The sequence below is a fragment of the Staurois parvus genome, unplaced genomic scaffold, assembly GCF_062004578.1.
Source record: "Staurois parvus isolate SC_StPar_1 unplaced genomic scaffold, SC_StPar_1.0 ptg000216l, whole genome shotgun sequence".
Classification (NCBI taxonomy): Eukaryota; Metazoa; Chordata; class Amphibia; order Anura; family Ranidae; genus Staurois; species Staurois parvus.
The window spans coordinates 1235629-1259112 of NW_028318012.1; the positions used below are offsets into that span (position 1 = coordinate 1235629).

The window sequence follows — 23484 nt, forward strand, 5'->3', positions numbered from 1 at the left end:
TGTTATCATTATGATTTAAAAACAACTATTTGATAACAAATGACTTCATATGATCACTATCCTTAAATAAAAGAGTTTTTTTGGCATTAGCAGTCATATTTTCAATATAAATTATTATTATTATACAGTATTTATAAAGCGCCAATAGTTCGCTCAGCGCTGTACATTACAGAAATGCCAAAATTTCACGATTTCTGACAGGGTATGCAAACTTTTGAGCACAGCTATATTTCAAACGGCTGCCCTACACTCAACAAGGAAGGCACCTTTTTGTATTTTTAACCTTTTTGAGTATTTATGTTTTACTGTTTGTCACATGTTCTTGTATCATCACAAGCGGGACTTTTTTTTAGTAGAGTGAACAGTTCAGGAAGCTTAAGGCCCCGTGTACACAGGACACAAGCTAACCTCTCCTAACCGCCTCCTCTTGTCAGCCGCCTTTTTGCTGAAAAAATTGCTCGATGTGTGTAAATGCATTTCAGCACATCAAGAGCTTTGGCATTTATTTCCTTCACTTGACATGCCTAGTGTTACTGCGCATAGATATGTCAAGCATTTGTGCTGCCCAGACACAGCTACTCCTGGATGTGCTGGCAGTAGGTTTTTTCTGCCTTTAAACGCCTATGTGTGCATGGACCCATAGGCTAATACAGAGAGGCAAAAAAGCAACATACAGTTGTGGCCAAAATTATTCAACCCCCACTGAAATTGAGTGTTTTGGCCAGTTTGACATTGCTTTTGATCATTCAGTCATCTTGCTTACATTTACATTAAAGAGGCACTTGTAGGTCAGACAAATATAACATAACAGTTATAATGAAATAACCACAAATGTCTTTTCTGTGCTCACAGCATTATCAGTTTTATTCAACCCCCAAGTGACATTCAATCTTAGTACTTAGTACAGCATCCTTTTACAGTTATAACAGCTTTTAAACGTGAAGCATAGCTTGACACAAGTGTCTTGCAGCGATCTACGGGTATCTTCGCCCATTCTTCATGGGCAAAGGCCTCCAGTTCAGTCACATTCTTAGGCTTGCGCACTGCAACTGCTTTCTTTAAGTCCCACCAGAGGTTCTCAATCGGATTTAAGTCTGGTGACTGCGATGGCCACTCCAAAATGTTCCAGCCTTTCCTCTGCAACCATGCTCTAGTGGACTTGGAGGTATGCTTGGGATCATTGTCCTGTTGAAAGGTCCAACGTCTCCCAAGCCTCAGGTGTGTGATGGACTGCATCACGTTTCCATCCAATATCTCCTGGTACTGAAGAGAATTCATGGTACCTTGCACACGCTGAAGCTTCCCTGTACCTGCAGAAGCAAAACAGCCCCAAAGCATGATTGACCCTCCACCATGCTTCACAGTAGGCAAGGTGTTCTTTTCATCATAGGCCTTGTTCTTCCTCCTCCAAACATAGCGTTGATCCATGGGCCCAAACAGTTCTAATTTTGTTTCATCAGTCCACAGAACACTATCCCACAACTTTTGTGGTTTGTCCACATGGCTTTTGGCATACTGCAGTCGACTCTTCTTATTCTTTGGAGACAGCAAGGGGGTACGCCTGGGAGTTCTGGCACGGAGGCCTTCATTACGCAGTGTGCGTCTTATTGTCTGGGCTGAAACTTCTGTACCCACATCTGACAAATCTTTTCTCAGTTCCTCAGCAGTCACACGGGGACTTCTCTCCACTCTACGCTTCAGGTAGCGCACAGCAGTCGAAGTCAGCATCTTCTTTCTGCCACGACCAGGTAGCGTTTCAACAGTGCCCTTTGCCTTGAATTTGCGAATGATGCTTCCTAAGGTGTCTCTTGGTATGTTTAACATCTTTGCAATCTTCTTATAGCCATTGCCCTTCCTGTGAAGAGAAATCACCTCTTCTCTTGTCTTCCTGGACCATTCTCTTGCCTTCACCATGTTTGTAACCACACCAGTAAATGTCTAGAAGGAGCTGAGTATCACAGTCATTTTAAAGCTGCCTAATTGGTGCTTATTATGCTTGATTGCTGCTCGGTGACATCCACAGGTGTTTTCAATACCTGATGGAAAGCACCTGTATGAACCTCTGTTCTTCAGAGTGGTAGTCTTTAAGGGGTTGAATAATTGTGGCAATGAAGAAACCACATAAGAACCATTTACTACTGTATTACATAAACAATTGATGTCATTTTAGTTGCATTTGGGTAGTTACAACGTCCTTGTAGGATTTGATTCTGAATACAATTCCAAATGTACACTATAGTCCCTAAACCCCTTTACAGCATTGGGGGTTGAATAATTTTGGCCACAACTGTACACCCCTAAAAGCAGCTTTAAAAATGCTGTGTGTGCATGACTGTTGTTTGCATTAGAGGGTTGGCAGGATACCAATGTTTTGCTGCAATAAAGAACAATAAAAATAAAAACTAGGATTTCAGTAACTCTGTTGTAAAATTTGAGGACATGACTAGCCACAATGCCTATAGCTTGGGAGGTGAGTGAGCATTTGTTTTATAGCCTGTTCAGAATATGTAAATACTTTTGTGTGCATAGTCTGCGCACAGGGTAACTTTAACGTTTACATACTGTATATGTAGAGTGGAAAAAAATATTATTAAAATGAGCAGAATTGAATAGCGATGACAACACCCTATGCATCACTCCTTTGCGGAATGCCTCTGATGTTTACAGTATGCATAACATGCTAGCATGTCTACAACACAAACTGTGTGCATATGGGAATACAAGACTCCACCAATTTCCGAAGAAGAATATATGTACACTAATCATTGCAGACCAGCCAATGTTGTTTACTGTGTATACATCAGTATGTATGCTCTACAAAATGCACATATTTAGTTATTTATACATGGCAGGCTGTATTCAAGTAACTGTGTATACATCACAGGCTGTGCGCATGCAGTCCATTATTAGTGACAGACTGTGTACTGGTAAATAATTACACAGCACAGACTGATGTTCATATGGGAATATATACCCTGCTATCTGTGTACATGTACATATGAATTAGATATGGTAGTTAATTTATAATAAATGAAGCAAAAAGAGATGCTAGACATATCAGCCAGGTCCCTTTATTAAAAGTGTACATAAAGACAAAGTTTGGTTAGAGCAGGGAAGGGTTAGAACCTCTGTCAACCTCTTTATTGCTGTCAGGGAATTTCACTCCTCTATTTGTCCATTTGATCCTTGTCACTGAGACAGAAGGTTAGGGGAGATCCTAAATTTCAGAGTTATCTCAACAACAAGAGATGAGAGTAAATCACCAAACTGACTTTTTGTGACAACTTTCTCAACCACCCTGGCTTTGGGGAGATTTAGATTTCTCTAATTTCTTTTTGTGTCTTGAGAAAAGAAAGTAAAGAGAAAATTCTCCAACCTGACACAATTCACAGTGCTGTATGTACACTTTAAAAATTATATACCGGTACATGGCTGGACGTTTATGAAAGAATCCATGTAGAACAGATTCAATATTAAATTGTTGACTGCATAGATGTCGCTATGTGACCAAACGTTTGTGGATATCTGACCATCGCTCCTACAGTATATGGGCTTGTTGGGCATTCTATTCAAAAGCCAAAGACCTTGGGACTCCATTTAGCATTTGTAAGGTTAGATACTGATGCTGGATGAGAAGGCTAGGCTTGAAATGAATGCTCAAATTTATCCCAAAGGTGTTCAGTAGGGTTGAGGTCTGAGCTCTGTGCAGGACCCCTAAGTTTCTTCACACCAAGCCACTACGGAGCTGGCTGTGTACATGGGGAGCAGTCATGCTTGAACAGAAAAGGGCCTTACCTAAACTTTTTCAACAACGATGGAATCACACAATTGTCAAATATATCTTTGCATGCTGTAGTAACAACCGTACCCTCATTGAAAACACCTGAACGTAGAAAGTTAGAAAAGGGTGTCCACAAACTCTTGGCCATGCAGTAGGTGTGTTGGTCACTTGTCCACAAACTTAAAGTGGTTCTAAAGGCTGAAGGTTTTTTTTTACCTTAATACATTCTCTGTATTTAAATAAATAACCTTCTGAGTGCAGCTCCTCCTTATACTTAGCTGAGCCCAATCTTGATGCAGCACTGTGCACGAGAGCGTCAGTTCTCCCATCCTCAAAGGCTCAGAGAAACCAGTGGGAGCCATTGGTTCCATTGCTATCAATCTCAGCCAGTGAGCAGGGACAAGCTGACCTCTGTGTGTCTATGGACACACAGAACTGGCTCAGATGCAAGCTTGCACGAGTGCCCCTATAGCAAGCAGCTTGCTATGAAGGCACTAGGTGGGGGAGAGTAGCCAGGAGAGCCGGCGGGGAACCCCAGAGCAGGTAATTATGACGTTTGTTATTTTTTTAAAATAAAAATTCTGGGTTCACAATTACTTTAAGCCATATAGTGGATACAAAGGGTGAGTTTATGCAGAAAAATGTACATTGCTGAGTCAGCATGCTGGGATGGTGGGTATTTCAGGCTATACTCACTGGTATAAACAATAGACATTGCTGCTCACGCACATCTCATTGATTTCATAGCACCAATACGGAGTGCTATCTCTCATTTGTCTCTCTATTTTCCTCCCTCCTGTGTTATTGCAGCACACATTTCTCTGGCCCAGCATTGCTCTATGGTATTCCAGAGCCAAATGTCAACTGCCAGCAGGAGCCAGTGAACAGCGACCAACGCTGGGAATGTTATTGGAGTTGATAAGGACATGGATGATGGCATGGCTGCCACGCTGCATAATTTTTAACACCTGAACCATTTTAACTCCCTGTGTAGAGAAAAAAACTGAGGTCTAAAGAGGAACTCCATTCTCTATTAGATTCAAATAATAATTATAATTAAACCTCAGGAAGATATAAAAGACTAAAATTAATGCAATTCTATATTTAATATATTATATTTTTTTTTAGCGAAAAGTGTAAGTACCTACGTTTGACCTGGTTTTAGCCTCTTGAAGGTCTTGTACAGCAAAGCTCAGACTGAGAGGAGGAGAAGCAACACCAAGAGTCAGTTGTACTGTAGTGTAATGCTCATGTGCTAACAAGGGACATGTTGATAGAAGAGAGCAGAGTGACAGAAGCAGATGAGCTCATTAGTCTGCTGCCTCTCCTTTTACTGTCTAGTCACAAGCTGAGGGAAAGACAAGACCGGTAAGTGTTACTTAACCCAGTACCCATGCACAGTACATCTACCTTAAGCACAGTTTTAGTGTTCCATTCTGACTGTGCCCTGCCCGCTGATTACAATAGGGGGTATACTTTTTGCTGCAGACACACCATATGTACAATCCTGAGCGGTTGCATTCTATATTTTAGGTGGGTGGTAAAACCACAGCTCAACCTCTGTTTTTAATCAGATCCCTACCACTCACGTTGATGAAACCTTAGAGAAAAATAGTAATTGTAATATGTAAGTGCTAGGTTATGCTTGATCCAAAGTAGAACTTTTGTTGTGTGTCAAGAGCATTCGTTATTTTTAAATATGGATCATGGTAGGATCACATGCATAAATATTACATCACTTCCATCCATCCTGAAACTGAAGTCATTATTAAATCCTGTTACTATATTCCATGAGAACACATATCCACTAAATGCTGACACATAACACTGCCATATATGATGCCATGGCTAGCTGGTTTCACCAGTGCATAATGAATTCTACTGGTTGCAACAGATGCAAGGGGCAGAAAAACTCATCCTAATCCTGACGGGTAGGTAAACATTGGGAGTATGAAAATATGTCACCAATGATAAAGTAGAATGCAGAAGGGAGGATGGAAGCACCAGAATGTGGTGTGATCCAGGTAACAGATGACTGGGGACAGAGCAAGAAGGCACATTATATAGTAAATGTGTATCATAAGACCTTAGGTCAGGGGATCTCCTTACCAGGACTGTATTAAAGGTTGTGCCGCTCTAGTCAAACAAGAATGAGGAAACCCTTCCTACAGGTCCAACCCTCATCTTACTAATTATGTTATATAAATACGACCCATATCATTAAAACCAGCACACTGTCAGTTTTATATATAACGACACTAGGCTGAAACAGTCCACCAGTGAAAAAGCATAAAACTTATTAGAGATGGCTACATCTTGAGCTGCAGGGAGTCTTGTGACTAGGGCCAGAAGCCCCAAATAAATGACTTGGATAATCCCCTATTTACAGTTCTGTTGGCAGATGTATTTGGTAGTATCATGGCCTGATAATGCAAACATAAAATAATACAAGTTAAAAATTTTTTTTTGTTTTTATGAAGACATGAAGATACCTGTTCAGTTCCCTCAATAGAATAGTTGGGAAATCCTGGTGGGTCTTCTTGGCTGATCCAGGATAAGTCCATCTTTGGTGGAATTTGCCTCACTATACAGTGCAATGGGATATGCTAAGCAGTAGTCCAGCGTTCTTAATTAGGGGTCCTTCAAAGGTTGCTAGGGATTCTTTGAGCAATTTCAGACTCATTTAAATGTTAATCCCAACAATCTTTGTAGTTGTCTGTACTGTACCACAAAAAGGTAAGAAACATTCTTTTCACTGACCACCAATGTAAGAAGCATTCTTCCCACTGACCACCAATGTAAGGCACATTCTTTCCATTGACCACCAATGTAGGGAACATTCTTCCTACTGACCAAAAATGTACGACGCATTTTTCCCATTGACCACCAATGTAAAAAACATTCTTCCTGTTGACCACCAATGTAAGGAACATTCTTCCTATTGACCACCAATGTAAATAACATTCTTCTCACTGACCACCAATGTAAGGAACATTTTCCTGCTGACCACCAGTGTAAGGAATATTCTTCCCACTGACCACCAATGTAAGAAACATTCTTTTTACTGACCACCAATGTAAGCAGCATCTTTCAAACTGACCACCAGAGTCATGGGGCTCTTCTTCTAATTACCATCAATGTAAAGGGGTCTTTCTTCTGATGACTACCAATCTAAACATGTCTGTCTTCAATGACTCTATGTAAGAGGATTTAATTCACCACTTTTCTAAGGGGGGATCTAACTGACCAACAATATACGGGGGGCATGTTTCAACTGACTTTATGTTCTTGCTAATGTGCATTACCGTGATACATTGATTATTACAGGAGTTCCCAAAGACCTGAAGTTATTTCAAGGGTTCCAAGGTTGATTAAAAAAACTTATTATTCTGTATGTTTAGCCAAAAATCATGTCACTATGTTGCTTTGGCCTTCTGTAAGAAAGCACCAATCACCAAACAATCCTCTCTCAAAGTTTAGGTGTACTTGAATACATGGAAGGGTAATATGAAAACCATGGGGATGGGGAGGTAATTGCACTATCAGGATTTAAAATACAGTATACCTAAAGATAAAACTTTTTTGTTTTAGAAAGATTGGAGAGGGATCAGAACATCAAGCAGTTTCTTATTTCTGTCTGTTTCTCCATTCGGGTTCTGGCTACCATTATCACCAAAGGTGAAAATCCCAAATTTTGGGTGGTCACCAAAACAGGAACAGAGGGGAAATCTTCTAATGGGGACACTAGTTCTGGTGACTACCAGGGATTTCCTCTCTATTCCTATTGTGGCTATGGAACAGAAAGTGAAAGGATCTCTCTCAAATGGGACAAAGATGGCAAAAATACCAGGGGCTATAACCTTTCCTTTCTCTATTCAAAATTAAAAGTTTTGCCTTCATTTTTACTTTATTTTTTTAAAATCAATGAACAGCTAGATAAAATATGTTTTCCTTATCTTTCTGGAGTTTGGGATTAAGAACATAAGAAGTCCACTCACTTTTTATTAAAGATGTCCACTGAATCAAGCGTTACTGTGTGTTGCATTAAGGCAACCCATTAATTGTGAATGGACTGTCCATGCATCCCAATGGCCAAAAAACATGCATGACTTTTTTGTTTACAACAGAGAGCACTGCAATATTGTATCCTGGCTATTACTCTACAGCAGGGTTTCTCATCCAGGGTTCCATGGAACCCTAGAGTTTCTCCATTGGTTAGTAGGGATTCCTTAAGCAACAAGCAATTTGTGGCTCTCAGGTAAGTTCCCACTGATCTTTTTATCTATCTGTAAGGAGGCAATTCTTTCCAATGACCAAAATTGTAAGGAACATTCTTCCCACTGACAATCACACTCATGTATCATGAGCTGCAGAAATAGTACTTTTTAGCAGGGGTTCCGTGAGACTGGAAAATTATTTCAGTGGTTCCTCTGCATTGAATAAATTGAAAAAGGCAGCTCTACAGTGTGTTCAGGTGCCATTCACAATTAAAGACACAGCAATTCACCCCAGTTAAAGAGATGGGTTGGTGTGCTCTGCTCTATTGCTTGTTAAAACGTACATTTTAATGCCCATTGCCACAACACACAAGTCTGAATGAGCCCTTAGGCAACTGTGTAATCCTTTGCCATGGTGTTATCTCTTCTTTTTTCTTGTCAATATCATTATCTCCACTTCCTATTCTTAAAGTGATACTTGGACGTTGATGGAACTTAAAAATTCTTTAAAGCGAAAACTAGAAAGTTTGTAAAAGTAAAATCTCCCAGTTGGGTGATTATGAATTTTTAAAGCTTCTTCACAGCTGGATTGCCAGTTATCACAGAGATGGTGCTTTGTGGGAGATTTGGACAGCAGACAGATCCTAGCAGATGGGCTGTGAGACAGGTGCACTGTGGGAAATAAGAGGGGGGGCATAGCATGTGACGCTGGCTGGTATCATTATGAAGGTCTTTGATTAAAGGAAACCTTTCCCAAGAAAACCATGGAAGCTGCCATTTATTGAGTTCTAAAAATGCCAGTTGCTTGGCTATCCTGTTAACTCTGACTTTAGTACTTTGAATCGCATACCCAGACTTTCCTGAGCAGCATACTTGTTTCAGATCAAAAAATATATACCATACCAACCAGATGAGGCCTGCAATTGAATCCTCCGTATATTTATCAGGATAGGTTTTCCTAAGGTGTTTGAAGATCATTGTTAAAAAAAAAAGACTTCTAACAATTGAGTGGGCTCATTATCTGTCACAGGGTATACTGCCATCAGATTTTCATGAGTGATGCTTGAATCGCTTGCAGAATTCTAAACACATATCGCGCTCTTAAGAAAGAAAGCGCTATCTACAAATTACGTTTGTGCCGGGTTCATAGACTTCCTTGTTGCACGCTTGTTTTGAAGCCTTTGTCCATTCCTTTCTTATGCCAAAAATAACGAACACACCAATTTAGTAAACATTTACATGAATTCCTTTATTGAAAGCTCGCACAATTTAAAAAAAAGAAAAAAAAAACATCATGAAAACAAGCCACTGTTGATAAATAATCTGAAGATTCTGCTTATCTGGGAAGCATTAGAAAAAAAAATAAAGATTTATGATGTAAAGTCATCTGTCTCTGCGTTATCTGTTCCTTGTGAAAGAAGTGCGGAGCTTCTGGTTTATCGAATAGATGGCACTACACAAGACATTTCCCAAGTTACTATGAATTACAGCTGTTTATCTTGCAGGCTTTCTTTAAGATTAATTAAATGCAAATGTAACTCCGTGAATCATGGGAATACCTGCCAGACCTCTTATTAATACCTTCACTTAAAAACCTCTGTGCCAGAGAGTCATTAATTTGCAAAAAAAAACTGTTCTACAGCGGCCTCGCCGCCTGCAAAACAATTCATGGATGGCTGCCCAATTAGCCCAGTCGCACTCTGATCCTCCTCTCAGGCCCTGTGGCCCTTTGAGGACACAATACGGTTCCGATGATAACCTGGCAACATAGGTAGAAACCCAGCCAAGTGTGAATGTTTGAAGCTGTAGCTTGGCTGCCATCGTGGCGGCGAAGAAAAAAGAGAGGAGCGCAGGCACTGTGTCATCCAGTACAAAGGATAAAAAGAGATTTATCCGGAAATTCGATGTGGCACCACATATGGGATACATGACTGCGGTAATACAACAGGACTCTTTTTTTTTTCTCCTTCACTCTCCTGCATGTGAGGCTGAGGACATGTGCAGCTATCCCAGCGTCCCTGGAAACATGTATCTCATTTGAGCCAGGGTGGTGGCAGAGATGATGGGATCGATCTGCCACAGGTTTGTGGCAGATGGCCCTGTGTCAGCTATGACAAGCAGCCAGTCTTTGCTTCCTACGCAGATTTTTTCTTCCTCTTTTTTTTTTCTCTGATCAGGTAAATACTGGAATGCTCTGAAAAAGTTTGACAAATTCCGCCCGAGGCTGTAAGTTTGTGACTTAGCCCCATCTGTCACAAATCTTCGCTGGGTTGTGCTGAGAGAAGAGACCTGAATTCACCGTTCAACGCTGCCCAGGAATACGGCACCGTCTCGCCCTGCGGAAAAAAAAGGGGGGAAGAAGGCGACTTGAAAAAGATATTAACTGTTCGGTGATGAGGGAGCTTTGCCCTGAAAAATGAGCAATTTCTAAACATGAACATATTGCATTAGTGTGTATTTACATTCAAAGGCTATAAATAATACATCATTGTTTTGCCGGAGTTATGAATAACATATACACAGGACTATATTAATGCAGAATAAAGAATGGATAAATCTGAAATTGCAGAAAATGAGCAGGAACCTATGTGGATAGAAAAACATTATCAGGGTGCAACAGCAGCTGAAAATGTGTGTACAGTACATGTATATACTGCACATACAGGCATGATCTCATATATAAACATCTGCTTCAAGTATGATTCATTGATTCTGGACCCAAATATAGCAATCTAATCTCTATTTGTATGTATTTCAAAAATGGTTGTAGGTTTACTTTCTCAGGGTAGGTTTCCTGATGGTGACAACATCAGAACATGCACTAGCACAGCCACAGCCACCCGAAACCCATGTGACGGGGTGAACATTCTGGACAGCAATTCAGGGACCGGGACAAAATGTTGTCATCGCATAAAACAAAAGCGCCCGAACAAGGATTTTTATAGCAGAATCATCAGGTGTTATTTTAATGCAAGCTGCAGTTATAAAAAGATTAAAAATAAAGCTTTAATTTATATTAACATGTTTAAGATTCAGGATGTTTTATATACAGTATATATATATATATATATATATATTTTTTTTAAATATATATATATTTTGTATTTACCAATTGCAGCCAGAAGGTGGCAAACAATATGCTCTTTGAATGCCCCTTTTTACAGCTGTTGTAAAAAAAAAGTAGACAGACGGATGACTCGGAGGATGGAAACTTCCACTTCCCATTGGCAAGAATATCTAATGGGCTTATGTATGACAAATTTACTAACAAGAAAATATCAACTGTCCTTTCTGCAGTGCAGTGTATCCAATGAAATATCCAGTGACGAATATCTCATGCTGATATTCATACATACTGATTAGTTGCTGCTTGGGAAAGAAGAAATGTTGTTCATACTTTCCATACATAATCCTGTTAAAGCGGAACTAAAGTCCACAGATACTCACCTTCACTACCCAGCTTCTTTCAGGTGCTTGGTCTTCACCAGTCTTGATTGGCCAAAGGGGGATAATGTAACTCACATGCATGCGCTTGGAAGTTCTATCATTCTGGCTATGAGGCAAGCAGAAAATGTACGATGAGCTGCGCATGCACAGCTCAGTGTGTACATTCTAAAGACGACAATCCTCTTTAGAGACATTTCATCTCTCTTCTGCAATAAACAGCCTGTCTTCCCTTTAACTTAGGTTTCTTAGACTTTAAATTAAGATTTGCTTTAAGGGCCGGTTGACACCTGAACCGATTCACTGCAGTGCGATTTTCAGTCCATTTGTTTGAATAGGCTGAAATTGCACTGGATTGCACTAAACGTAGTGCATGCACTACTTTTAAAAATGTACTGCGACCGGATTGCATGGTACTGTGGTACCATGTGATCCGGTGCAGACAAACACACTACATTTGCGTTTTGGGTGTTGTTAGGAATACATAGACAACCAGAGCAGATCGCACACGCAATGCATTTTGAGCATGTTGCAGGAAATATGCATGGAACATAGGTTTCCCTCACCACGTTCTGGTGTGAATGAGCCTTAGTGAAAAAGAACCAAAACATGTTTAGGTGTGAAGCTGTGGGGAAGAATAGTATAAGGTATAAGTGCATTTAACTCGAAATATGTAAATTTAATGCCCGACTGAAGTCCCAGAAATAGATATGCTGTTAGGTAGACAATCACAATTTTCATAGTCTCTCCTCCACCTTCATTTCCAGCAGCTGTACATGGAGTCTACAAATTACTGTGCAGTCCAATAGAAACCGGCAGATATTTTGCCCATGTGTACAACTGCCTGTCTGAAAGAAGACTGCTGAATGGCTGACATCTGCCAAATGGGCATCCTGGAAAAACAGCATTCGATTGGCATGTGATCAGTGCTGGTAGCTAATGGCTGCGAATGCTGATGGGTGTGTTCTGGCGGGGTAGGGGGCAGTCCCCCTGTCAAAACACAATAACTCAGCGGGGAGATCACTGTACTAACATCGGATAGTTACTATAGCGAGCTCCTCCTGAGCGCTTCATTTTTTTTTTTTTTTCGTTTGTCCCGCTGGGTTGCATGAAAACAAAAACTGATACTGCACCCAGCATTAGGCTCACTACACTCTGTAATGTAACAAACCTGGTCTGACAATGCTGTGTGGGGAAGCTTGTGCTGAAGGGTGTGGCTGTCACTCTGCTCTGTCAACATGAAGCGCTGTAGTGTGAGGGCATTTCCTAGCATGAATCAGTCCCAAATAACAAGAAGAGGCACAGGACTATGTAGAAATAAAGAGGTGCATGGCTTCAAATGAGATTTAAAAACTCTTTCCAGTGTCCAGGACATTCACAGTACCTACTCCACTCTGCAGTGGGAAATCCCCATAGCCTCTATGGAGCAATTATTTCAGTTTAGTGAAGGGCATCCCCGAAATCAGTTTCACTTACGCCTTAGACTTACCTCCAATAAAAATGAACTTCCAGATTTTCCTAAATGTGTTTATTTAGTCAGGTATACTTATGCTACCAGCAAATGTGCAGGCAGTGCTGAGTTTTCTTATCACAGCATTCTTCATAAACTGAGAGTCATGGAAGCACTCTGTGTTAAATGTACTTGTTAAAGTGAGACTTCAGTTAGGTTTTTTATGTTTAGTTTCTTCACCCCCTACTTTGTTAAAATAAATATATATAATTTTTTTTTCTACCTACTCTTTACATGCTCCACTTCTGTCCCTGTCTTCCTCTTCGATCCAGCATTGGTAGTCCCTTTCATGCAAAAGGACAGTCATGCCATTCTGCCCATTTCCCGTGAGCCCAGCCTGTCATTCATGCAGGCTGGGCTCACAGTACTCCAGGACAGAGCAGATCATAATGTGAGTGTTGCTCAGTTTTGAAATAATCCTCCGTCAGAGGAATAAGAGGTAGCTGTGCTGACATCACCGGACCAGCTAGAAGATTGCAGGAAAAAAGGTATGCATAGGATTTTTTGAAATTAAAAAAAGTGTTTGGGGGGCTTTGGGTTGGAATGCTAACGTGCCATTTTCAATAAAAATTTAAAGCAAACAGTAATAAAAAAAAGATACAACACAGTTTATGAACTTGCAAAAGTGAATCAAATTAAATTAACATAAATAAATGAAAAACAATATAACTCGTCTGTATAAATGAAGCAAAAGTCTTCACGTCTCACATTACACCGTCTCCAACCTCAGAATCATTCTAGGGTTTTTTCCCCTATGTACCAGTTTGAAATTCCTCCAATATCCAAAATAAAATTGGAGCAGTTTTTCATGGTCCCCTATGTGTGCAGGAAAATATAGTTTTCTTTAACAAGGCTTTTATGTTCCTGCCCACATGGCAACTGAATTAAAAGAATTGGAAGTACCCAAGTAAAAAAAAAAAAAATATATATATGTTACAATGTCAGTATTTCTAATGTGTCTATGATATTTCTATGGTATTTATCACTTTGTGTCTCCGCTGGTAAAATTAGCAGGTGGGAAACAGACAGCAATAGATTCAGTGCTTTCATAAAGTATTCAGACCTTTGTCACATTTTTATTTTTTGTTATGTTGCAGCCTGATACTACAATTGTTTAAATTCATTTTTTCGCATTAATCTGAACTCATTACCCCATAATGACAAAGTGAAAACAGAATTTAAAAAAAAAAAAAGAAATAAACCTGAAACATGACATGTACTTAAGTATTCAGACCCATTACTTTGGACCTTTGGCAGCAATTACAGCCTTGAGTCTTTTTGGGTATGATGCAACAAGCTTTGCACACCTGGATTGGGGGATTTTCTGCCATTCTTTGTAAATCCTCTCAAGCTCAGTCAGGTTGGATGGGGACTGTCAGTGGACAGCCATTTTCAGGCTTCTCAGGAGATGTTCAATAGGGTTCATGCCAGGGCTCTGGCTGGGCCACTCTAGGACATTCACAGGGTTGTCCCTAAGGCATTCCTGAGTTGTCTTGGTTGTGTGCTAAGGATCGTTGTCATGTTGGAAGGTGAACCTTCAGCCCAGTCTGAGCTTCTGAGCACTGTGGTACAAGTTTTCATTGAAGATATCTCTGTACTTTGCTACATTCAGCTTTCCCTCAACCCTGACCAGTCTTCCAGTTCCTACTGCTGATAAACACCCCCACAGCATGATGCTGCCACCACCACGCTTCACTATTGGGATAGTAATGGACAGGTGATGAGTGGTGCCTGATTTCCTCCTGACATAATGTTTAGAACTGAGGTCAAACAGTTCAATCTTGGCTTTAGCAGACCAGAGAATTTTGTTCCTCACAGTCAGAGTCCTTCAGGTGCTTTTTTTCAAACTCCAACCGGGCTTTCATGTGTTTTGCACTTCTGTCTAGCCACTCTGCCATAACATCCAGATTGGTGGAGAACTCCAGTGATGGTTGTCCTTCTTGAACTTCCCATCTCCACACAGGATCTCTGAAGCTCGGTCAGAGTAGCCATTGGGTTCTTATTCACCTCTCTTACTAATGCCCTTCTCCCCGGCTGGCTCAGTTTGGCCGGGTGACCAGCTCTTGGAAGATTCCTGGTTGTACCAAATGTCTTCTATTTGAAAATTATGGAGGCCACTGTGGTCCTGGGAACCTTCAGTGTAGCAGAATGTTTTGTAGCCTTCCTCAGATCTGTCTCTGAGCTCTGAGGGCAGTTCCTTTGAGCTAATGGCTTTTGCTCTGATACAGTATGCATTATCAGCTGTGAGGCTTTTTATAGAGAGGTGTGTGCTTTCACCAAATCATATCCAATCAATTTAATTTACCACAGGTGGACTCCAATCAAAGTGCAGAAACATCTCCGCAACAATCAAGAGAAATGGGAGGCACCTGAGCTAAATTTCAAGTGTTGTTGCAAAGGCTCCGAATACATATGCCAATGTGATATTTCATTTTTTCTTTTTTCATAAATTTGCAGACATCTCTAAAATTCTGTTTTCACGTTGTCATTATGGGATACTGAGCATAGATTAATGAGAAACAAAATGAATTTAAACAACTGTAGTAACAGGCTGCAATATAACAAAAGTGAAAAAAGTGAAGGAGTTCTGAATACTTTATGAATGGACTGTAACTGACAAAAGCACTAACCTTTCCTGCTCTATCTACAACTTAAAATAAAGTTTGGATAGAATTCCATTGTAGGCTACTTGCACATTGATACACGGCAAAAATGCAGCATTTACGGTGCATTCTTTTACAGGACATGCTACTCAAAAACCACACCAAAAACGCATTGCGGGTTTGTTTTTGCGGTGTTTTTATTGATTTCAATGGGGAGGTGCATTTTATTTCCGTACCAAACCTGCACCAAAAATGCAGTAAGCAGGATTTTAAAAAATGAACTGGACCCACAATGGATCAGTGTGAAGGAAAACATGGTCACAGGTTTTTAATGCAAAAATGGAAGAAAAATGGATCAGTGTGACAGCAGCCTTAAAGCTGACATCCTGCAAATATTAAATCAATGCAGTAATGTGTTTATTGAAAATCTTTAAATACAAATTAAATGCAACCTCTTGTAACCTCCTGCACAGAAGAGCCCAGACTCGGAGGGGGCAGCACTTTGGGTCAATCAGGTGCTATGAATGATCATGTGCTGATAAGGAACATGTGGACAGGAGGAAAGATTAATGGCAGAGAGATGACCTCTTCAGTCTCTTGCTGCTCCCTCACTATCACAGGTGGGAGGGGGCAGAAAGGTGACTTAGCTGTGTTGCCTAAATAAACCAGAAATAAGACAGGACATCAAGCATGCTAGCTATGATGTCTGACAAAACTTTGTAAATCTCAGGGCTGAATTGCCAGAAATAAAAATCTTTAGACAGGTAAGGCAATTCTTAGCTATGCATTTCAACTATGTATTCAGCTCTTTGGCTGGAATTCAGCGCTCAGACATCAAAGGCAGAAAAACACAAAAGGTGGATATCCTGTATTACAAAAATAGAGATATGTAACAGGCACAGAGGTCTTCAATAATTTAAAATAAGTTGCAGACTATGTAATGTGTTTTATTAAAAGCAACAAGCAGCCGAAAAAACCTCATTTAGCTCGTCTATCACTACATGTGAGGCTGTTTTCCATTAAGGGGACAGTGGATTACTATTCTGAGTGATTGGAAGCCATCATCTGGAGACAGTGCGGTCAGCCGTACATCAGTGGGAATCGGCCCGGCTGGTGGCACAGAGGGAATGTTGGGATGTTTTTGCCTCTAGGCTGTAGTGATTATTTGTATAGTGATACCAGACAATATGATAAGTGGCTAATCAGAGAACAATGCAAACATGGCCTAATTAGCTATGGAATTATTCCTTATTTAGAGACAGTTAAGAAGGCATCTCATTGCTTATTTAATATGATCAAGTTGATGACGAAATAAATTAAGTCTGATAAAATCACTCATTGAATTAATACCTAAAGACACACCTAAGTAAAAGAATATTTTCACATTTATATTGACACAGGGAACACAACTTATCTTCTAAATGGCTCTTACTAACATTTTGGCATTTATTTCTGCCATGGACTGTCTAACGGTAGCCATAGACATGAACTGGCTGGATCAGCTGATTCAGCCATTAAGGACTGGATTCAGGGTTGATTTTATGTCTATGGAGCCCCTAACCCTGTTACCCATCCACCATCTGGGTGAACAATCGGCTGGCAGAAATCCTGTTCCGATCACTAATGTTCCTCTTGAAAAAAGTGTTTCATGGATCATCTGGCGGTGCTGCCCTTCACCTTCCTTCTTCATCGACATAACCACCGTGTTTATAGAGCCAAAGAGTTATGGTGGTGCCTGGGGGAGTGACTTGATCATGCATGCATACCTGACTGCACTTAGAAGCCTTCCGGCTCCAAAAAAGATTCTAAATCCCTTTAAATGTTCACATTTTCTGAGTTACATTTAGCTTGTAAAAAACTCAGGCTAAATCATTGGTCCCAGCACTGCATTCTCGCTGAATCTACTGTAGATAAGAGATCTGGGTCTTTGTAGATCTGCATTTGACCCCTACATACTACCTCTACATGGAAAAAACATAGTAATTACAATCCCTCCAGATCCCCCTGGTGGCTTCTGCTATGTTACAAAGGTTTGCCATGTTGACAAGAGACAGCAGTCACATTACAAGAGACTGCTGCATAGGTTAAATAACTATCCTGAGAGAGAGACCTGTTACAGGAGACTTCCATGATGCCATGTTGTAAGTGACATATTCCAAGTTACAAGAGACAGCTGACACGATACAAGTAGCTGCTAAAGACTGAACTCAAGTTATGAAAGACTATAGCCATGCTACCAGTGCTGTTAAAGATAGATTCCAAGTTACAAACAACATTTGAGCACTAATATGAAGATGTTTTGAAAAAGAGAGGCTGTGGGCCCACCCCAGATCTCATGTGAAGGGAACGTGTGCCAAACTTTACAAAACACAAGGTAAATGTGGACTCTTAACTGTTGTATTGTTTCCTAGATCATTGGTGACCAACCTATGGCCATTTGGGACTTCTTGTGCAGCCTTTGGACTCCAGCACTCTGTGGGAGCAATGATATATAAAGGGGTAAAAGCAATAATCTCTATTAGCCTCACGTAACATGTCTTCTGCACCATGCTCCCAGTTCCAACCAAGCCTGTAGTGTGCCCTCAGTCTCTGTTTCCTCTAGCATGTCTGTAGTCTATACCAGTAATCTTTACAATACATATACTGAACATTATGTGTGGCACTTTAAAGTGTTACCAAACCCACAACAGTAAAATCAGTCTGTATATGCAGTAAAGCATGCTTGTTATACTCACTGTGGAACCTGAGGGGTTAATCCTCTGCATTGCATAATAAGATTGTTTAATCCTGACTCCTCTGATCCTCCCTTTCTTGCAGTGTCACCCTCTTATCTCCTGAAAAGACATATTTTGTGGAGACACTCTGCACATGCTCAGCTCAGCACTCTCCAGACAGAGGTCAAGGGTTTTGCATCCTCCTAGAGCAGAAAGAAAACTCCTCCTACAAACTTTAACATGTGCTCTTGTGGACACTGATAGAAGTCACAAGACTGCTCTAACTGCTGATAAGAAAAGGTATTAAGCAGTTTATATTTACTAAATTAATTGCATTTTCAAGTTCTGTGTACTGTGGGAGACCAGATAGAGTGAATGCAGGGTCCTGGGTTTTGTAACACTTTAAGTGATGTGAAGGACTGCAACTGAAGCCTCCTATACCTAATATATTGACAACCACTAGCCTAGATAGTATTTGAAGCCTACAGAATAATATAAAGCTGACCATACACTGTTCCAATTTAGACTAATTCCTGCTGAATCAGCTGATATTTAAAGTGTTACTAAACCCAGGACCCTTCATTCACTATATCTGCTCTCCCACAGTACACACAACATGGAAATGCAATTATTTTAGTAAATATAAACTTCTAAATACCTTTTCTCATCAGCAGTTAGAGCAGTCTTGTGACTTCAGCAGAGCACTGATTAAAGCTTGTAGGAGGAGTTTTCTTTCTGCTCCAACAGGATGCAGAACCCCTGACCTCTGTCCAGACAGTGCTGATTAGCCATGTGCAATCACTTGCACTCTCCCAAGAAAAAAAAACCTCTCTAGCAACACACTAAACTGAGCGTGTGCATGTGAATACAGGTTCAGTCTGTCTTATCAGGTGGACATTTGAAACAGAGGAGGGGCAGAGAAAACAGGGGCCAAACAGCCTTTTTACACAATGCAGAGGATTAACCCCTTAGGTTCCACAAGGACTATAACAAGCATGCTTTACTGCATATACAGACTGATTTTACTTTTGTGGGTTTAGTAACACTTTAAGTTTACGCTTGACCTTCAGCACCAACAAACTTCAATTACAAAATCAAAGGAGCCAGGTATAAGAATAACAGCTACACACTGACTGCATTCCATCAGTAGTCATTGCTCAGGTATTCAGTAAGCCACAGCACCTGAATACAATGATCGGCAGGGTAGATTCCCTCATCCAAGCTGTTTAGCATGGCTGGAGGAATCTATTAGATTTCACTTGTTCAGCCCATGGGCTGAATGAGGGAAACTGAATACATGTACAGTTAGGTCTATATATATTTGGATACAGGCACAAGTTTAATACTTTTCGCTCTGTATGCAACCAGAATAAATTAAAACGAAACAATCCAAATGAGTCTGAAGTGCAGACTTTCAGCTTTAATTCAAGGGGTTGAACATAAATATCAAGTACAAATTTTAGGAACTGCAACTATTTTTATACACAGTCCCTCCATTTTCAGGGGCTCAAATGTAATTGGACAATGAATATAATCATAAATAAAACGTTAATTTTTAGTATTGTGTTGAGAATCCTTTACTGGCAATGACTGCCTGAAGTCTGGAACCCATGGACATTACCAAAGACTGGGTTTCCTCCTTTCTGATGCTTTGCCAGGCTCTCATTGCAGCTGTCTTCAGTCGTTCTTTGTTTGTGGGTCTTTCTGCCTTTAGTTTTGCCTTCAGCAAGTGAAATGCATGCTCAATTGGGTTGAGGTCAGGTGACTGACTTGGTCATTACAGAATATTCCACTTCTTTTCCTTCAAAAGTACCTGGGTTGTTTTGCAGTGTGTTTTGGATCATTGTACATCTGTACTGTGAAGGGCTATCCAATGAACCTGATGCATTTGGCTGAATCTGGGCTGACAGTATATCTCTAAACACCAAGGACCCAGTGCCACTGGAAGCCATGCATGCCCATGCCATCACACTGCCTCCACCATGTTTTACAGATGACATTGTGTGCTTTGGATCATGAACTGTTCCAAGCCTTCTCCACACTTTTTTCTTCCTGTCATTCTGGTACAGATTCATCTTAGTTTCATCCGTCCAAAGAATGTTTTTCCAGAACTGGTCTGGCTTTTTTAGAATTTTTTTGGCAAAGTCTAATCTGGCTTTTCTATTCTTCAGGCTTATGAATGGTTTGCACCTTGTGGTGAACCCTCTGTATTTGCTCTCGTGAAGTCTTCTCTTGATTGTAGACTTTGACAATGATACGTCCACCTCCTGGAGAGTGTCCTTCACTTGTCTGGATGTTGTAAATGGGTTTCTCTTTTTATGTTGCTGAGCTCACCAGTGTGTTCTTCTTTCCTCAGAATGTACCAAACTCTTGATTTGGCCACTCCTAATGTTGCTGCTATCTCTCTGATGGATTTTTTTTGTTTTTAAAGCCTTACAATGGCCTTTTTTCTCTTGCATGGGAAGCTTCTTTAAACTCATGATGTAGGTTCACAGCAATAGATTCCAAATGCAAATACAACACTCAGAATCAACTCCAGACCTTTTACTTGCTTAATTGATAAAGAAATAACAAAGGAGTAGCCCACACCTGACCATGAAACAGCTTTTGATTTAATTGTCCAATTACTTTTGGTCCCTTGAAATAAGGGGGATGGCTACTCTTAAGAGCTGTAATTCCTAAGCCCTTCCTCCAATTTGGATGTGCATACCCTCAAATTAAACCTGAGAGTGTGCACTTTCAGCCCATATCCATTATATAACTATACCTTGAATATGTTTTGGTAAATACCTGAAAAAAACTAAAATTATGCCTGTGTCCAAATATATATGGACCTAACTGTATTGCTAGCCTAAACATTGCAGAGAAACCTAATCTCAACAACCTGTACTCACAGAATTATAGATAGCTCAGACATCACATAAATTGTGTTCTCTGGTTTTGGGCACCAACCTCTGTGGTTTTCAGGGAGCTTGCATAGTGCAGAATTATGTGATAAGGGGTTGCATGCTCAGAAGGGCAGTGAAAGTCTCTTGCTATTGGCTGGAGATTATATAAAAGTTAAGGTAGTGGACCTTTGGCCTGTAAGTATTAAGCGCTTTCTGGACATAAACAGCTGACATATTCATATTTTTTACTGCTTGGATTAAATATCTTAAATATCTTTAAATATCTTAACAGATGTATATTTCACAGACACAAATTTATGTCTATTTAGATAATAATTATACTATACTAAAAAATGAGTATCCCTCAGCAGTTGACACAGCAATAATTTATCACTCTGCATTCTCCTCCTGCTAGCAGGCTCCCAGTAAACTAAAAGCAGCATCCAATGCAGTAGAGCCTGATTGGGTCTTAGTGCTTCTCACTTTTTCCCAGTCTGATTGCTGCTGTGCAGGGGGTTATAAGAAGCTAAAATAAAGACAAATTTCAGCATTTATATGAGCTGTATTTATATCTCATGCATTTTAATCTATTATTGAACACATAATTGTATGTAATACTGTTTACATATCTACCCAGAATTTAGCTTTATCCATTTCCATTTATTTACGAAAGGAAAACATACAAAACACGGTATGTATTTTGTACTTTTTTTCCAAAATTCTGTACACAGTTTTATGTCTCTGTACACAAATCCACAGCCACACAACAAACAAGAGAGAACTCTGTATACAAATTAAATATGAGAATTACATTATTTATAAGAAGGCAGAAAAAAAACCCGGGAGGGAAAGGGACACTTATTTTAATAATCCTATTTCTCTTCATTTGTATTATTCAATATACTGTATTTTTATCTCCATGAAACCTGCCTTTGTCAATATCCTAAGCCACCCAACACACAAATATTTTTTTTTTTCCTCAGATTTCTCACCAGCTCCCTGTTTACAACCTAAAGGTCCCTCTTCAATTGTGAGTGCCTTAAATTATAAATGGATGTGTACTTTCCTCTCACCAAATGTGTATCCATCTGCCACCCTATTTATCCGATCCCCTCATCGTGGTATCTACGAGGTTTTTTTTTTTTTATATAAACATGTCTTTTCCCCTGCCATGTTGCTCCACTCTGAAGGGAGCGCACCGGCTGCTCCGAGACGTCCTTTGTCTCTTACAGCAATGGGAGATAAAGATGGCATTATGTAGAGTCCAAATTAAAGATGAACTTCTGGAAAAAAACACAGAATACTGTAATAGTACTTAGAGTGAGAAGTTATTTACCTGCCTTTACTGGCTGATTCTGCACGCAATGATTTGTTTTTTTAATACTTTATTTAAGGTTAACGCAGTAAGCACATAGTATTGCATACTGCCCATAGAAATTGTGTTAAGGTGCAAATAAAATAATACAGCTTCTTTAAATGCATACACAACTGAGAAATCCAATGCAGGCAACATATCTGTCCTCCTTCAGGTCCGGGTCAATGATGAAAGCCAATGGGAAAGATGGCTAGAATATAGATCAGTGTAAATCAGGGGACAAGCAGTCCTGATAAATTTTTATATTGACATTGGGAGGAGGATAAAAGTAAGGAGCCACAAGGCACACATCAAGCAATCCTGTACAGTAAGGAGGTAGTAGCTGCTTCAGTCTATCTCTGCCCTTGCCATACCCACTGACACGTTTCATCCTGCCCATGGGGCTTTTTCATGGAGGTCATGACTAAACCCCATGGGCGGGGTGAAATGTGTCAGAGTGTGTGGCTGGGAAGGAGATAGACTGAGCCTGCCACTACCTCCTTGATGTTCAGGATTGCTTGATGTGCCACTCTTGGCTCATTACTTTTGCTCTCATACATTGCAAGCAATTTGGATGGACTTCTCAACCAGTCTAAACCCTGGTTGGAATCCACCAGACATGGCTGTACGACCCAGAATGGAGACCTGAAGCTATCATTAGGCACCCTTTGGGAGCAGGTGATGAGAGAAGGGAAGGGTATGGTAGCCTGGGGAAGGTACAGTTAGAAGGAGGGGGATAGAGTTATAGGAAGCAGGGTAAGGAGTTGGTAGAAGGGGAAGGAAAGGATGGAAAACTGGAGACAAGAAGGGGGATGAGAAAAAAAAATTGGTAAGGGGATACACATTGCTAAGCGGGATAGATCAAGACCTGTTTGGTCGAGACTAAAAAAGAGAAGCCGTGTCCATCAATGAACGTAAGAGAAGTCAAGTCTTTCAGAACTTTTTGTTTCTCATGTCAGAAGAAGATTTAAGG

The 23484-nt window shown here is 40.2% G+C and overlaps 1 protein-coding gene across 6 annotated transcripts in view; it reads right to left on the reverse strand.

The window, feature by feature from the left end:
* Positions 1-23484, reverse strand: part of QTMAN (queuosine-tRNA mannosyltransferase) — a 400061-nt gene that overhangs the window by 40465 nt on the left and 336112 nt on the right. For 4 of the 6 annotated variants that reach the window (XM_089679027.1, XM_089679022.1, XM_089679021.1 and 1 more), the window contains one exon: positions 9222-10334. The exons of the other annotated variants lie outside the window; for them this stretch is intronic. In XM_089679027.1, coding sequence (XP_089535153.1) covers positions 10251-10334 — 84 coding nt within the window. In that variant the 3' untranslated portion in view covers positions 9222-10250. Of the gene's footprint in view, positions 1-9221; positions 10335-23484 lie in introns of those variants that run through there. 6 annotated transcript variants of the gene reach the window in all.